This window comes from Pristiophorus japonicus, chromosome 7 (genome assembly GCF_044704955.1).
Source record: "Pristiophorus japonicus isolate sPriJap1 chromosome 7, sPriJap1.hap1, whole genome shotgun sequence".
NCBI lineage: Eukaryota > Metazoa > Chordata > Chondrichthyes > Pristiophoridae > Pristiophorus > Pristiophorus japonicus.
In genome coordinates, this window is record NC_091983.1 from 141,856,942 (window position 1) to 141,874,002 (window position 17,061).

A 17,061-nucleotide genomic window follows, 5' to 3' on the forward strand; every position below is an offset into this window, starting at 1 on the left:
GAGTGCAGCCTCTGTCTGTACGCAGACGCAGGCAGATATACTTGCATTGGAGGCTGTTCAGAGAAGGTTCACTAGGTTGATTCCGGAGATGAGGGGCTTGACTTATGAAGATAGCTTGAGTAGGTTGGACCTATATTCATTGGCGTTCAGAAGAATGAAAGGTGATCTTATCGAAACATGCAAGATAATGAGGGGGCTTGACAAGGTGGATGCAGAGAGAATATTTCCAATCATAGGGGAAACTAAAACTAGGGGGCATATTCTGAGAATAAGAGGCCGCCGATTTAAAACTGAGATGAGGAGGAATTTCTTCTGAGGGTTGTAAATCTGTGGAATTATCTGCCCCAGAGAGCTGTGTCATTGAATATATTTAAGGCAGAGATAGATAGATTTTTGAACGGTAAGGGAATAAAGGCTTATGGGGAGCAGGCAGGGAAGTGCAGCCGAGTCCATGGCAGAGCAGGCTCGAGGGGTCAAATGGCCTATTCCTGCTCCGATTTCTTATGTTCTTATGGAACCATTTACATTGTCAGCCAGCATGGGGGTCAGGAGGTGGTGCTGATGGACAAGATGAGCTCAGAGAGGGTACGAGAGGAGCCAAGAAAGAAAACTAAAGGAAGATGTGGTCTCAGCTCTAGTTCGAGGAAGTCTGGGTAGCGGTTTCACTTGGTCGGAAAGGGAAAGGGGAAAATGAGCAAAAGCAGATGATGGTTGGAAGTGAGTCGAGGGGGTACGGAAAAGAGGTTTAAAGAGACAGTTGGGGTTGTGGAGAAAAGCTGGGGGTTAACCTTGCTCTTTCGAATGAATCTGGAGTAGTGTGCAGTTTTGGCATAGGAAAAAGCGGTCAACCACATCTGGTGAGGGATAGCTAAACTAGATGGGGGCTATACCGAGGAAATGCAAGGGATGGGTGAAGAATCATGGTTTTGCTGGAGACAAGGGTGATAAAGGCGGAGGTGAGGGAGCATTGAGCAAATTGATGGCTGCAGAAATATCATGGTGAATGGTGGTTTAAAGGTTAGGCAGTTGGGAATTTGATAGTGTATTTGTAAGTCACTTGGAGAAGTTTTTTTTCCCCACAGGGTGGGTGCAGAAGGAAGTGGGGCTGGAAGGGAGTAGTGGGAATGTGGAGATATAAGGAAATGGTTGGAGATGATCTTGTTCTGGATTGAGACAATGGGAGTAGAGAGGCCATGTGAAATGGCAAGGTCAAGGGTGTGGCCATTAACATGGTTGGAGAGTTTATATGTAGGGAGAGGTTAAAGGAGGACAGGGAAATCAGAGGAGAGGACAAGAAGAGGAAATGGAGATTGAAGTCACCAAACCCTACACCAGCACTAGTGATTGGCACCATAGAGTGACAGTGGTATTTGCATCAAGCATGGTGCACTATGCTAGTGCTAGGTTGGTTTTGATTGCGCCACTAGAGGTTTGACAGAGGCATGGCAGAGTGTGCTCCAGGTGCTTGGGCAATGCTTATGTAGGGACTGATGAAATGCTATCCTGCTACTGGGAACGAGCAAAGAAAAGGGGCCAAATTTTGAAGAATTTCTCATGGTTTGAGGGATGAGAGGGGCTGTTTTATGACGCGAGATTGTGCAAAATGGGTCTATACTCTCTGGAGTTTCGAAGAATGAGAGGTGATTTCATTGAAATATACAAGATTCTGAAGGGGATTGAAAGGGTGGATGCTGCGAGCTTGTTTCCCCTGGCTGGAGTGTTTAGATCTAAGGGACACAGTCTCAGAATAAGGGGTAGGTCATTTAAGATGGAGATGAGGAGGAATTTCTTCACTCAGAGGGTTGTGAATCTTTGGAATTCTCTGCCCCCAGTGGGCTGTGGATGCGGAGTGTCTGAAGATATTCAAGACTGAGATAGATAGATTTGTTGAGTCTTGGGGAATCTAAGGATATGGAGATCAGGGGGGGGGGGGGGGGGGGGGGAAAAAGTGGAGCTGAGGTCGATGATCAACCATGATCTTATTGAATGGCGGAGCAGGCACGAGGGGCTGTATGGCCGACTCCTGCTCTTATGTTCTAATGGTTTCATCTTAGGCAATACATAACATTTTCAACAGCCTTCCGCATTGCCTCAATCCACACTGATTGGGTGGAGGGGTCCCCCTGTTGTCATCGAGTGGGATGTACCTGCAGGTTGAATAAAACTCAAGAGGGTCTAGATTGTTGCAAGGGCTGGGCAAAGGAGGCAGAATGCTGACTTTGGTCAATGGGGTGCACAGTAATTTTGGTAAACATCACACAGCACCTTCTCCTGGTAGGGCTGGGTTTGTTCACAGCTTGGAGAATCATTTTCTTGTGCTGGGAATGGAACACTTCCAATTCTGAGGATCTAATATCAGTATTAAGTATTCCCACTAAGTCAGATACAGAGTAAAGCTCTCTCTAATGTGCCTCAGGCCCAATCTCAAACACAGCTACTTTTCATCTTATGCAAATCATAATAATGTTATTCATTGTTACAATCTATAATAGCGGCCATTAACAAAGAACCTACTTTGGTGGTTTGAGGTCCCTGTGGATTAAAGCCTTGGGTTTCATGCCATGTAGGTACGCCACTCCTTGTGCACACTGTAAACACCAATTCATTGCATGGGCAGCAGTGTAATACGGTAGGGGTTCAGCTCCATGTAGCACTGTAAATCAACAAGGGCTCATCATGAGACATTACTGAAAGGCATTCTTTTCAACCATTTGACAATTTAGTTCAATATTAGAAATTCAATAAGGTGGCCTAAATCCAGCTAAGAATGTATCACTACCAATTGAAGTTGACAGCTATAGCAGCAATTACCTCAAGAATTACAAAAATGGTCAAGTTTGTTTTGAATGCCGAAGCCACTATTGTACTCAGAAGGGAATCAGTTTGATATTTATAACATATAAGAATAATTTATCATGGATATTAATTAGATCAAATAGTATAAAGATGTTCGAGATAATCAGGGTGTTTCTGGAGAAAGAGACCATAATAGGATGTGGTGACAAAGTGGGAAGACCAAGTAAAAGGGAGCAAGTTTGTTCGGAAAAATTGGCTTTTCCTATTTCTGAAATGGTTCTTTAACATTTTGAGTCTCCTACTGAAAAGCTTAAGTCAAAGCGTATTCCTTGCAGCAAATATATGTTAACATAATATGCAATTCTTAAGACCTATTTATCATAATAGATCTTCTCCCGTTGTTCAGCTAATTAAGGTCACACAAGTTCCTTCTTCAAATCTACTGCAGTTATTACACAGAATACTGTAGAAGACTGAAGGCGCTTTCACATTTAAAGCCTGCAGTCAATGGCAAATGTGCTGTTCTCTCCTTGCCGTCTGCAGCTTTAATAGAAATTTGCCGAGTTATACATTGTTCTGTAAGTAGTGGGGGACCATATTTTAGTTAACTCAGTTTCCAATCGGTGTCCGATGGGGAATAACCATGGAAGGAAGTGTAAAAAGGGTGGTGTATGGACCTAGGAGGCCGTTATAGTGCCCCACTGTCTCAAAAGCAACAGCAAACTATAAACATGTCTTACAATATTACTGTAATTTAACAGATTAAGCTCTTTAAAGTGGATTGAATCCCCAGGAAAGTATTACAATGATAGCTGCCCCGGCCTATCCGAGATCTAGCGGAACCTAAAGCCTGAAGAAACTTGCTTAACCTGGAGAGATTAGAGAAGGGTTGCAGTTTGTCTTTGGTTTTACCTCTCTCACAAACCGTTTTTTTTTAATCCCATGTGAAGCCAGTCACAGCAAGCAATAGGACTTTTGCAAGTTCAATACTGGATACAAGCCGTAGGCCTGGAATGTCTTCCTTGGCCACAGCCTGGAAGTTAGACCTGAAAATGTGCCCAATAATGCTCTTTCCCATCTCATTAGAATACATCCCAACTTAAAATGGGTGTAAATGGGCGTAAATCAGTGTAAACAATCAAGGAAAATACCAAACCCATATCAGTATATTTCTTCTTTGAGTATTCAAATTTAAGTTACAACTCATTCAACCATCATTCATGCATGTCAACCGCAGCGCCGACCTGGGTGGAGACACCAGCAGCAGGGATAAAAGGAGCTACGCCGCCAGGAGCAGTGCAAGCCGACCAGAGAGGGGAACAAAATCAAAGTGTGACATCACCAGAAACCAGATCGCTGATTGGCTGCGTATCTTGGAGCGAGGCCGGGACCCAGGAATGGTGCAGCGTGTACCAGCAACGGGGTCGAGGCTCAAGGAAAGTGCAGCACGGGCCAACAGCGAGGTCGGGAGGCTATACTGCATCTTATGAAATCCAGGGAGAGAGGACCTGTGGGAAGGAGGGAGGACTGTGTGAGTGTGAGTGTGTACTAGGCTCATGAAGCGGAGCCTGGTCTCTAATCATCTTGGATCCCTTTGCCATTGGACCAAGAGCTGCAATGCAACAACCACTCCACGTTAAAAGAATTCACTCACAGGCATCTTCCACCCTTTAAAATGAAGTTCAGAACCTGGAACATCAGGACCCTCATGGACAACCCCAATGCTTCACTGCTATCGTTGCCCGGGAACTCAAGACGATTCAAGAGACATCACCGCCCTAAGCGAGACTCAGCAGGCAGGGAAAGGCCAGCTCAAGGAACAAGATGATGGTTGCACCTTCTTCTGCAAAGGTAAACCAGAAGAACCAACGATATAGGTAAAAAAAAAGGATGAAGTCCTACCGGCTGAATTTAGGGAGCTAGGAGTTAAATTAAAAAGTAGTAATCTCAGGATTGCTACCAGTGCCACGTACTACTCAGAGTAGAAATAGCAGGATAGTTAAGATGAATACGTGACTTGAGGAAAGGTGCAGAGGGAGGGATGCAAATTCCTGGGACATTGGAACCGGTTCTGGGGGAGGTGGGACCAGTACAAACCGACGGTCTGCACCTGGGCAGGACGGGAACCGATGTCCTAGGGGGAATGTTTGCTAGTGCTGTTGGGGAGGGTTTAAACTAATATGGCTGGGGGATGGGAATCTGTGCAGGGAGACAGAGGGAAGTAAAATGGGGGCAGAAGCAAAAGGTAGAAAGAAGATAAGTAAAAGTAGAGGGCAGAGAAATCAAAGACAAAAGTCAAAAAGGGCCACATTACAACATACCGTATATACTCGTGTATCCTACAATCTCACGTATCATGCGACCCCTAAATTTTCGTCCCCAAAACATGATTTTATCATATATCCTATGTATCATGCGAGTCACTTTTTTGAGATACCAGATGACACTAGGCTAGGCTTTCAAACAAGTTTAACAAGTACCCAACACGTAACAAGTACCCTAACACATAACAACGATCGAATACAGACCTTAACAACCGAATCATGAAACGACTCTTCCGCCGTAAACAACCGAATGAGAAACAGCTGTTTTGCTGTTTCTCATTACGATAATAAACAGTTACCGTATTTCGTTCCAAATCTCATCTAAGGTAGTAAACTATGACAAATATATTTTTACATTCTACCCTTAGCCACTATGGAGAAAAGATCTGCGAAGAAATATACTGCCAAATTTAAGCTGCACGTTGTTGCCGAAGCGGAACAAAGCAACAACATTAAAGCTGCAAAGCTGTTTGGTGTCGGAGAAAGCTGTGTCCGAAATTAAGAATCGTTTCTGTTTTCCTTTGGTAGTTAGCCTCTCAGCTGATTTGGAAAGTGTAAACATTACGTGTGTATCAGCAAGTAAAACAGCAGTTTTATCAAAATCATCTTTATTTGATATACATATGTACTATTTGACTTACCGTAAATGGATACGGTCTGCTTAACAGCCTAACAGCCTAATCTTGGCCAGCACTTCACACCCGCAAATTTTGTATCTCGCGTATCATGCTACCCCCCAAATTTAGGTTACAATTTAGGTTTTCAAAAGTCGCATGATACGCGAGTATATACGGTAATTCTAAAAAGACAAAGAGTGTTAAAAAAAACAAGCCTGAAGGCTCTGTCTCTCAATGCGAGGAGCGTTCGTAATAAGGTGGATGAATTAACTGCGCAGACAGCTGTTAACGGATATGATGTAATTGGGATTACAGAGACGTGGCTCCAGGGTGACCAAGGCTGGGAACTCAACATCCAGGGGTATTCAATATTGAGGAAGGATAGAGAGAAAGGAAAAGGAGGTGGGGTGGCGTTGCTGGTTAAAGAGGAGATTAACGTAATCGTAAGGAAGGACATTAGCTTGGATGATGTGGAATCTGTATGGGTCGAGCTGTGGAACATCAATGGGCAGAAAACGCGAGTGGGAGTTGTGTACAGACCACCAAACAGTAGTAGTGAGGTTGGGGACAGCATCAAACAAGAAATTAGGGATGCGTGCAATAAAGGTACAGCAGTTATCATGGGTGACTTTAATCTACATATAGATTGGGCTAACCAAACTGGTAGCAATACAGTGGAGGAGGATTTCCTGGAGTGTATAAGGGATGGTTTTCTCGACCAATATGTCGAGGAACCAACTAGAGAGCAGACCATCCTAGACTGGGTGTTGTGTAATGAGAGGGGATTAAATTAGCAATCTTGTTGTGCGAGGCCCCTTGGGGAAGAGCGACCATAATATGGTAGAATTCTTCATTAAGATGGGGAGTGACACAGTTAAGTCAGAGACTAGGATCCTGAACTTAAAGAAAGGTAACTTCGATGGTATGAGACGAGAATTGGCTAGGATAGACTGGCAAATTATACTTAAATGGTTGATGGTGGATAAGCAATGGCAAACATTTAAAGATCACATGGATGAACTTCAACAATTGTACATCCCTGTCTGGCGTAAAAATAAAACAGAGAAGGTGGCTCAACCGTGGCTAACAAGGGAAATTAGGGATAGTGTTAAATCCAAGGAAGAGGCATATAAATTGGCCAGAAAAAACAGCAAATCTGAGGACTGGGAGAAATTTAGAATTCAGCAGAGGGGGACGAAGGGTTTAATTAGGAGGGAGAAAATAGAATATGGGAGTAAGCTTGCAGGGAACATAAAAACTGACTGCAAAAGCTTCCACTGATATGTGAAGAGAAAAAGATTAGTGAAGGCAAATGCAAGTCCCTTACAGTCAGAATCAGATGAATTTATTATGGGGAACAAAGAAATGGCAGACCAATTGAACAAATACTTTGGTTCTGTCTTCACTAAGGAAGACACAAATAACCTTCCGGAAATACTAGGGGACAGAGGGTCTAGCGAGAAGGAGGAACTGAAGGAAATCCTTATTAGTCAGGAAATTGTTAGGGAAATTGATGGGATTGAAGACCGATAAATCCCCAGGGTCTGATAGTCTGCATCCCTTTGTACTTAAGTGGCCCTAGAAATAGTGGATGCATTGGTGATCATTTTGCAACATTCCATGGACTCTGATTCAGTTTGTATGGAGTGGAGGGTAGCTAATATAACCCCACTTTAAAAAAAAGAGGGAGAGAGAAAACGGAATTATAGACCGGTTAGCCTGACAACGGTAGTGGGAAAAATGTTGAAATCAATTATTAAAGATGTAATAGCAGCGCATTTGGAAAGCAGTGACAGGATTGGTCCAAGTCAGCAAGGATTTATGAAAGGGAAATCATGCTCGACAAATCTTCCAGAATTTTTTGAGGATGTAACTAGTTGAGTGGACAAGGGAGAACCAGTGGATGTGGTGTATTTGGACTTTCAAAAGGATGTTGACAAGGCCCCACACAAGAAATTAGTGTGCAAAATTAAAGCACATGGTATTGGGGGTAATGTATTGACGTGGATGGAGAACTGGTTGGCAGACAGGAAGCAAAGAGTAGGAATAAACAGGTCCTTTTAGCATGGCAGGCAGTGACTAGTGGGGTACCGCAAGATTCAGTGCAGGGACCCCAGCTATTTACAATATACATTAATGATTTAGACGAAGGAATTGAACAGAATATCTCCAAGTTTGTAGATGGCACTAAGCTGAATGGCAGTGTGAGCAGTGAGGAAGATGCTAAGAGACTACAGGGTGACTTGAACAGGTTAGGTGAGTGGGCAAATGCATTGCAGGTGCAGTATAATGTAGATAAATGTGAGGTTATCCACTTTGGTGGCAAAAACAGGAAGGCAGATTATCATCTTGAATGGTGACAGATTAGGAAAAGGGAGGTGTAACGAGACCTGGGTGTCATGGTACATCAGTCATTGAAAGTTGGCATGCAGGTACAGCAGGCGGTGAAGGCGGCAAATGGCATGTTGGCCTTCATAGTGAGAGGATTTGAGTATCGGAGCAGGGAGGTCTTGCTGCAGTTGTACAGGGCCCTTGGTGAGGCCACTCCTTGAATATTGTGTACAGTTTTGGTCTCCTAATCTGAGGAAGGACATTCTTGCTATTGAGCGAGTGCAGCGAAGGTTCACCAGACTGATTCCCGGAATGGCAGGACTGACATATGAAGAAAGACTGGATCGACTAGGCTTATATTAACTGGAATTTAGAAGAATGAGAGGGAATCTCATAGAAACATAAAATTCTGACAGGATTGGACAGGTTAGATGCAGGAAGAATGTGCCCGAGGTTGGAGAAGTACAAAACCAGGAGTCACAGTCTAAGGATAAGGGGTAAGCCATTTAGGACTGAGATAAGGAGAAACTTCACTCAGTGAATTGTGAACCTGTGGAATTCTCTACCACAGAAAGCTGTTGAGGCCAGTTCGTTAGATATATTCAAAAGGGAGTTAGATGTGGCCCTTACGGCTAAAGGGATCAAGGGATATGGAGAGAAAGCGGGAATGGGGTACTGAAGTTGCATGATCAGCCATGATCATATTGAATGATGATGCAGGCTCGAAGGGCCGAATGGCCTACTTCTGCACCTACTTTCTATGTTTCTAAGAACGACACCACCTCCATGGGGTATGCTTCGCCATAAAAAATGAGCTAGTTGGGCATCTCAGAGACTCCCCTTATGGAATAAACGAATGTCTCATGACCCTTTGGCTCACTAGCCCGGAACCATTGTGCTACAGGCATCAGTGTGTACGCCCCAACACTGGAAGCTACAGACGAGACCAGAGAGCAATTCTACTCCAGCCTTGAACAATCCCTGACCCAAATCCCAACGGGTGACAAGCTGATTCTCCTTGGCGACTTTAATGCCAGAGTTGGAAAGGACACAGACCTCTGGGGAGGTGTGATTGGCAGACAGATTGGGAGTAGGGAAAAACCAACTCCTATGGTACCCTCTTCCTGACAAAATGCTTAGAACATGGCCTTGTCATATCCAACACCTTGTTCTGTCAGAGAGACAAGTACAAGGCCTCATGGCAACACCCTCGCTCCAAGCACTGTCATCTGCTTGACTACGTCATCATCCGAGTGAGGGACCACAAGGACGTCCACATCACCCGCGCCATGATGGGAGCTGACGACTGCCGGAATGACTGTCATTTCCATCAACATAGCCCCAAAACAGCGGTGACAACAGAAACGCTGCCGCAGGAAAATCAACGCTGGAGCATTCAAAAACCCTGCTAAGAAAGCCCTATTCAGCCAGCGCCTCACAACCAACCTGATGATTTCCAGTGAACCGGAGATGCAGAGTGTCCACAGCGCCTGGTCTGCCCTTAAGGCCTCCATAATTAGCACCTGTGAAGAGACACTTGGTCACTTCACCAGGAAACATCAAGACTGGTTCGATGAGAACAACCAGGAGATCCAGAAGCTAATAAACCACAAGCGCAAGGCATTCTTGAACTGGAAACAGCAACACAATTCGAGAGCAAGAAAGCAGCTCTGTAGACGTCTGAAGGCTGAGGTCCAACATAAAACTCGCGACCTAAAGAAAGGTGGGAGTTCCTGGCCAAAGACCGCCCTGTGGAGGAAGAGCATCTGGGAGAGCGTTGAGCACCTAGAGTCTCGTCACCGAGAGCATGCAGAAAACAAGCGCAGGCAGCAGAAGGAGCGTGTGGCAAACCAGACTCCCCGCCCACCTTTTTCTTCAACGACTGTCTGTCCCACCTGTGACAGAGACTGTAATTCCCGTATTGGACTGTACAGTCACCTGAGAATTCATTTTGAGTGGAAGCAAGTCTTCCTTGATTTTGAGGGGCCTATGATGATGGTGGGTGGAAAAAGCACAGGAGATCCAGCAACTAGCTGACAACCACGACGTGCGTGGATTCTTTAGCGCAGTCAAGACCACCTACGGCCCAAGCACCCAAGTTCCTACCCACTGAGGGCCATCAAGGACAGAGAGGCAGTCAGTGCCCGCTGGAAGGAGCACTTCGAAGATCTCCTTAACCGAAACTCTGTCTTCGATCGAGTGTCCTCTACTCCATCCCGCAGCATGCTACCCACCACCACCTCAGCACAAATCTAGCCCGGCACGAGGTTGAAATGACCATCCGACAACTGAACAACAACAAGGCCTCGGGAGCCAATAGAATCCCTGCCGAAGCATTAAGCAGGGCAGAGAAGTACTATTGGCACAAATCCATGAACCAATTTCTCTTATTTGGAAGGAGAAGAGTATGCCAGGGGATCTCAAAGACGCTCTAATCGTGACCACCTGCAAGAAAGGTGACAAGTCCGATTGCAGTAATTACAGAGGAGTTTCCCTGCTGTCTGCCATAGGGAAAGTCATTGCAAGAATCCTCCTCAATCGCCTTCTTCCAGTGGCTGAAGAGCTCCTCCCAGAGTTGCAATGCGGATTCCGCCCACTAAGGGGCGCATGATCTTCACCCCGCATCAAATTCAAGAGAAATGCAGGGAGCAGCACCAACTCCTGTACATGGCTTTCTTTGACCTCACAAAGGACTTCGACAGTGTTAAACATGAGGGATTATTAAATTCGGCTGCCCTCAAAAGTTCGTCACCATCTTCCGCCTGCTTCACGATGCCATGCAGGCTGCGATCCTAACCAACGGATCCACCACAGACCCAATACACTTGTGGACCGGGGTCAAGCAAGGGTGGTGTGTCATCGACCAACGCTTTTTTCGATCTTCCTGACTGCAATGCTCCATCTCACCCTCAATAAGCTCCCCGCTGGAGTGGAGCTAATCTACAGAACAAATGGGAAATTGTTCAACCTCCGTCACCCCCAGTCCAGATCGAAGGTCGTCCCATCCTCTGTTATTGAATTATAGTACGCAGACGCCGCTTGCGTCAATGACTAGGCCTTGTACAATGTGAACCATTTGCCATACCTCGGGAGCCTACTGTCAACAAGGACAGACGTCGATGACAAAGTCTAACACCGCCTTCAGTGTGCCAGTGCAGCCTACGGTCGCCTGAGGAAGAGGGTGTTTGAAGACCAGGATCTCAAGCTGGGCATCAAGCTCATGGTCTACAGAGCAGTAGTGATACCCGCCCTCCTATATGCTTCAGAGACATGGACTATGTACTGCAGGCACCTCAAAGCACTGGAGAAGTACCACCAACACTGCCTCCGAAAGATCCTGAAAATCCATTGGCAGGATCGGCACACCGTCAGTGTTCTCGCTCAGGCCAACACCCCCACTTGATCAGCTCCGATGGACGGGCCACATCGTCCGCATATCCGATACTAGACTCCCAAAGCAAGCGCTCTACTCAGAGCTCCAACACGGCAAGCGAGCCCAGGTAGGCAGAAGAAACACTTCAAAAACACTCTCAAAGCCTCCTTGAAAAAGTGCAACATCCCCACCAACACCTGGGAATCCCTGACCCAAGACCACTCTCAAAGTGGAGGAGAAGTATCCGGGAAGACGCTAAACACAGAGTCTCTTCACTGGGAGCACGCGGAAGCCAAGCGCAAACAGTGGAAGGAGTGCACAACAACCCAAGCACCCCACCCACCTGTCCCTCCAACCACCGTCTTGCCCTACCTGTGACAGAGACTGTAGGTCCTGCATTGGACTCATCAGTCAGCCGAGAACTCATTAGTGTGGAAGCAAGCCATCCTCGACTCAGAGGGACTGCCCAAGAAGATGCATGTCAAGCATAGCATGTTTAAGAACCTGCAATTGGAGAAGCTTTGCAATTTCAATTGTGACTGATAACTGTGGCATAAAAATGAATTAAAGTAGAAAACAGAGCAGGTCTCAATGGGGATATATATATATATTTTTTTTAAAACACTCAAAAATTGCAATTAAAAAGACCAGAAAAATTATTTTATTTCCTGCTGCACCTGAAAATCTGATCACAGACTCCACCAGCACCCCAAATTGGGGAATCCTCACATGAGAGTCGGGGCGTGGCCAGTTGTGTGGACAGAGATTCATTTGGCGGAATTTTCAGACAGATGCAAAAGATTGCGGAGACTTTGACGTATTGTAATTACGCACATAACTCACCTATGCCCAAAATTCCATGGTCTTTTAAACTCAGATTGCAGGTGTATGTGGGCGCAAATGCAGAATAAAACTCTAGACTTCAATAGCTATTGGCAACATACTTTGAAATATTTAACACACACATTAATTAATTTATCCGACATCTTTAACTGCAGAATTCTCATTTATTCTTAGCCTAATTTTACAAGGCTCTGTTGTTGGCATGGAGCCTCACTGTGGGAATGTGAGACTTGTAAAATGAGTCATACACAGGTCGACTGATTTGTCAACCGTGGTTTTGGTTGGTAAAGGAACTTAATTTCGTAGAATTATTCAAATTAAATCTCAAGGCAACTTTCATGAAATTTGCCTGAGCCTGCCTTACTTGGCTTCTTAAAACTAGGATGTTGTTTAGATAATGGAACTTGAAAGTTGTTGATTTTGTATCTCTATTTTCATACTGGTGCATTTTGTAGTTAACATTTTTTATTTGCCGGTGTAATTTGCCATTTTTACAAAGACCTTTGTTTGGCATGCAAGACTTTCCTATAGTCTTTGCCTCTGCTGCTATATTGTAATTTACAGTTAACAAACTGCCCAGCGGGAATCTCTTTGTACATTCCCATTTTGCTACATGATTTAAATGAGGACAATATCCGAGGGGGTCATCATATGCAGATACAAAAGTATCTTAGTTGGTATTAGTATCCTGAAGCAGAGGAAGATTCAGGTCTATGAGGAGAAGGCAGGGCAGTGGGATTATTTTGGATTGTGCTACCAAAGAACCAGCATAGACACAATAGGCTAAACGGTCTCCTTCTGTGCTATAAAATTTCTATGGTTCTATTTAAATACCCTAATAATTTGGGTGTACTCTTCACTGTCGTTGGCTAATTGAACAAGCATTGACCAAGCTATGCCATTCACATTAGACTGACCTGCAGACCACTTCAAAAACTGGGACAGCACTTCCCGTAGTTGTGAAGGTCACCACTGCAATAAGGTTCTGCACTACAGGACCCTTCCAGGCTATCTGCCAAATCAGCCAGTCTGATGTTCATAGATGCATTAGTAATGCCAACATCTTTATAATTTTCCATGAGCAAAGGAGACAGCAGCTGGAGAAAGCACTTCACTTTTTTTTTTCCATGTGACATAGTTCCCAAGAGTCCAAGGCATTCTAAATGGTATTCATGGGCGAGTCCATAACACTGTTTGTGCGAGGGCACTGGACTGCAGCATGCATGCAATTCCTGAGGACAGTACTAGTTCAGACCACAACTTTGAACATTTATGTCCTTCAGTACAAGCTATTTGTGTTTCCCCTATTGGAAGTTTGTCCTATACCCTTTGTGCACTAAGAGTGTTGAGAGAAGATCATCGCTATGCTTTGCATCCGATGTCCCCAAGGGTAAAGCAAGTCACCGTATAAATTTGTGCTACATGTCCTTTACCCAAATAGTAATAATTGTGCACTTGCACCAGGTGCTACACACGATTGACTGACTTACATGCTGCATCACTTCCATTCATACAGCTTGCACCTCAGCCTTCACAGCAGGGTGACATACTGCTTGAGGACCATGCTCCTTTGCGGCACCTTTTGAAGCAGGAGCTCCAAAGTGTCACAAGTAAATAGGGAAGTTTGTCCCACATGTCTCCTTCCAGACATCTGCACAATCAAATATTTGTGCAGCAATCACTAATCAATCAACATCACTAGAAAAGATGACCTGGTCATTATCACATTGCTGTTTGTGAGAGTTTGCTGTGTGCAAATTCTGCTGCTGAGTTTCCTACGGTACAACAGTGACTACACTTCAAAAAGTACTTCATTGGCTGTAAAACGTTTTGGGATATCCGGCGGTCGTGAAAGTCACGATATAAATGTGTCTTTTTAGTAAGTCTATGAACAAACAATAGTTGTAGTACATGAAAAAGCACCCCTTTAATGTTAAGCAGCAGGCCAGTAAAAGCTGTTGCCTGGCTGAATTTCTGATCACCCCCAACACAGCTCCAGGCAACAATATTGCTGGCTAGGCTTGTTGTGCCTGTTTTTTTTCTTGCACAGGGAGCCTATTACTGAGCAAGAGGGACTAGCCTTGCAAAATTCAGTGAGGCCAGCCCTCATCGTCCATGTCACAGGCAAGCAGAGTCATGATTTTGCTTGTGTTTCAAAGTTGGTACTTTTATTTTAATCCAGTCAACTGCATAGAAACATAGAAACACAGAAAATAGGTGCCGGAGTAGGCCATTCGGCCCTTCGAGCCTGCACCGCCATTCAATGAGTTCATGGCTGAACATGCAACTTCAGTACCCCATTCCTGCTTTCTCGCCATGCCCCTTGATCCCCCGAGTAGTAAGGACTACATCGAACTCCTTTTTGAACATATTTAGTGAATTGGCCTCAACAACTTTTTGTGGTAGAGAATTCCACAGATTCACCACTCTCTGGGTGAAGAAGTTTCTCCTCATCTCGGTCCTAAATGGCTTACCCCTTATCCTTAAGACTGTGACCCCTGGTTCTGGACTTCCCCAACATTGGGAACATTCTTCCTGCATCTAACCTGTCTAAACCCGTCAGAATTTTAAACGTTTCTATGAGATCCCCTCTCATTCTTCTGAACTCCAGTGAATACAAGACCAGTTGATCCAGTCTTTCTTGATATGTCAGTCCCGCTATCCTGGAATCAGTCTGGTGAACCTTCGCTGCACTCCCTCAATAGCAAGAATGTCCTTCCTCAAGTTAGGAGACCAAAACTGTACACAATACTCCAGGTGTGGCCTCACCAAGACCCTGTACAACTGTAGTAACACCTCCCTGCCCCTGTACTCAAATTCCCTCGCTATGAAGGCCAACATGCCATTTGCTTTCTTATCCACCTGCTGTACCTGCATGCCAACCTTCAATGACTGATGTACCATGACACCCAGATCTCGTTGCACCTCCCCTTTTCCAAATCTGTCAGCATTCAGATAATAGTCTGTGTCTCTGTTTTTAACCACCAAAGTGGATAACCTCACATTTATCCACATTATACTTCATCTGCCATGCATTTGCCCACTCACCTAACCTATTCAAGTCACTCTGCAACCTCATAGCATCCTCCTTGCAGCTCACACTGCCACCCAACTTAGTGTTATTCGCAAATCTGGAGATACTACATTTAATCCCCTCGTCTAAATCATTATTGTACAATGTAAACAGCTGGGGCCCCAGCACAGAACCTTGCGGTACCCCACTAGTCACTGCCTACCATTCTAAAAAGTACACATTTACTCCTACTCTTTGCTTCCTGTCTGCCAACCAGTTCTCAATCTACGTCAGCACACTACCCCCAATCCCACATGCTTTAACTTTGCACATTAATCTCTTGTGTGGGACCTTGTCGAAAGCCTTCTGAAAGTCCAAATACACCACATCAACTGGTTCCCCCTTGTCCACTCTACTGGAAACATCCTCAAAAAATTCCAGAAGATTTGTCAAGCATGATTTCCCTTTCACAAATCCATGCTGACTTGGACCTATCATGTCACCTCTTTCCAAATGCGCTGCTATGACATCTTTAATAATTGATTGCATCATTTTACCCACTACCGATGTCAGGCTGACCAGTCTATAATTCCCTGTTTTCTCTCTCCCTCCTTTTTTAAAAAGTGGGGTTACATTGGCTACCCTCCACTCCATAGGAACTGATCCAGAGTCCATGGAAAATAACTGTCAATGTATCTGCTATTTCCAAGGCCACCTCCTTAAGTACTCTGGGGATTTATCAGCCTTCAATCCCATCAATTTCCCGACTAATAAGATTTCCCTCAGTTCCTCCTTCTCACTAGACCCTCTGACCCCTTTTATATCCGGAAGGTTGTTTGTGTCCTCCTTCGTGAATACCGAACCAAAGTATTTGCTCAATTGGTCAGCCATTTCTTTGTTCCCAGTTATGACTTCCCCTGATTCTGACTGCAGGGGACCCAAGTTTGTCTTTGCTAACCTTTTTCTCTTTACATATCTATAGAAGCTTTTGCAGTCCGTCTTAATGTTCCCTGCAAGCTTCCTCTCGTACTCTATTTTCCCTGCCCTAATCAAACCCTTTGTCCTCCTCTGCTGAGTTCTAAATTTCTCCCAGTCCCTGGGTTCGCTGCTATTTCTGGCCAATTTGTATGCCACTTCCTTGGCTTTAATACTATCCCTGACTTCCCTTGATAGCCACGGTTGAGCCACCTTCCCTTTTTTATTTTTACGCCAGACAGGGATGTACAATTGTTGTAGTTCATCCATGCGGTCTCTAAATGTCCGCCATTGCCCATCCACTGTCAACCCCTTAAGTATCATTCGCCAATCTATCCTAGCCAATTCACGCCTCATACCTTCAAAGTTACCCTTCTTTAAGTTCTGGACCATGGTCTCTGAATTAACTGTTTCATTCTCCATTCTAATGTAGAATTCCACCATATTATGGTCACTCTTCCCCAAGGGGCCTCGCACAACGAGATTGCTAATTAATCCTCTCTCATTACACAACACCCAGCCTAAGATGGCCTCCCCCCCCCCTGTATAACATTTAGATATCTATTTTATAAATACACAAATAGTAAAAGGGTAGTCAAAGTAATGGTGATGCTGATGAGGGACCAAAAAGGAGACCTTCTTGTGGAGGCAGATGCTGAGGTACTAAATGAGTAATATGCATCTGTCTTCACTAGAGAAGAGGATACTGGCAATGTAGCAGTAAAGGAGGAGGCAGTAGCGATATTAGATGGGATAAAAAGTTAGAGTAATAGATTAAAAAATAAGGTT

At 44.7% G+C, this 17,061-nt stretch overlaps 1 protein-coding gene across 5 annotated transcripts in view; it reads right to left on the reverse strand.

Moving 5' to 3' along the window:
- Positions 1-17,061, reverse strand: part of map3k7 (mitogen-activated protein kinase kinase kinase 7) — a 163,528-nt gene that overhangs the window by 96,924 nt on the left and 49,543 nt on the right. For 4 of the 5 annotated variants that reach the window (XM_070885382.1, XM_070885381.1, XM_070885380.1 and 1 more), the window contains exon 5: positions 2,515-2,653. In XM_070885382.1, the coding sequence (XP_070741483.1) occupies positions 2,515-2,653 (139 nt within the window). Of the gene's footprint in view, positions 1-2,514; positions 2,654-17,061 lie in introns of those variants that run through there. The other variant, XM_070885383.1, reaches the window with a different exon arrangement.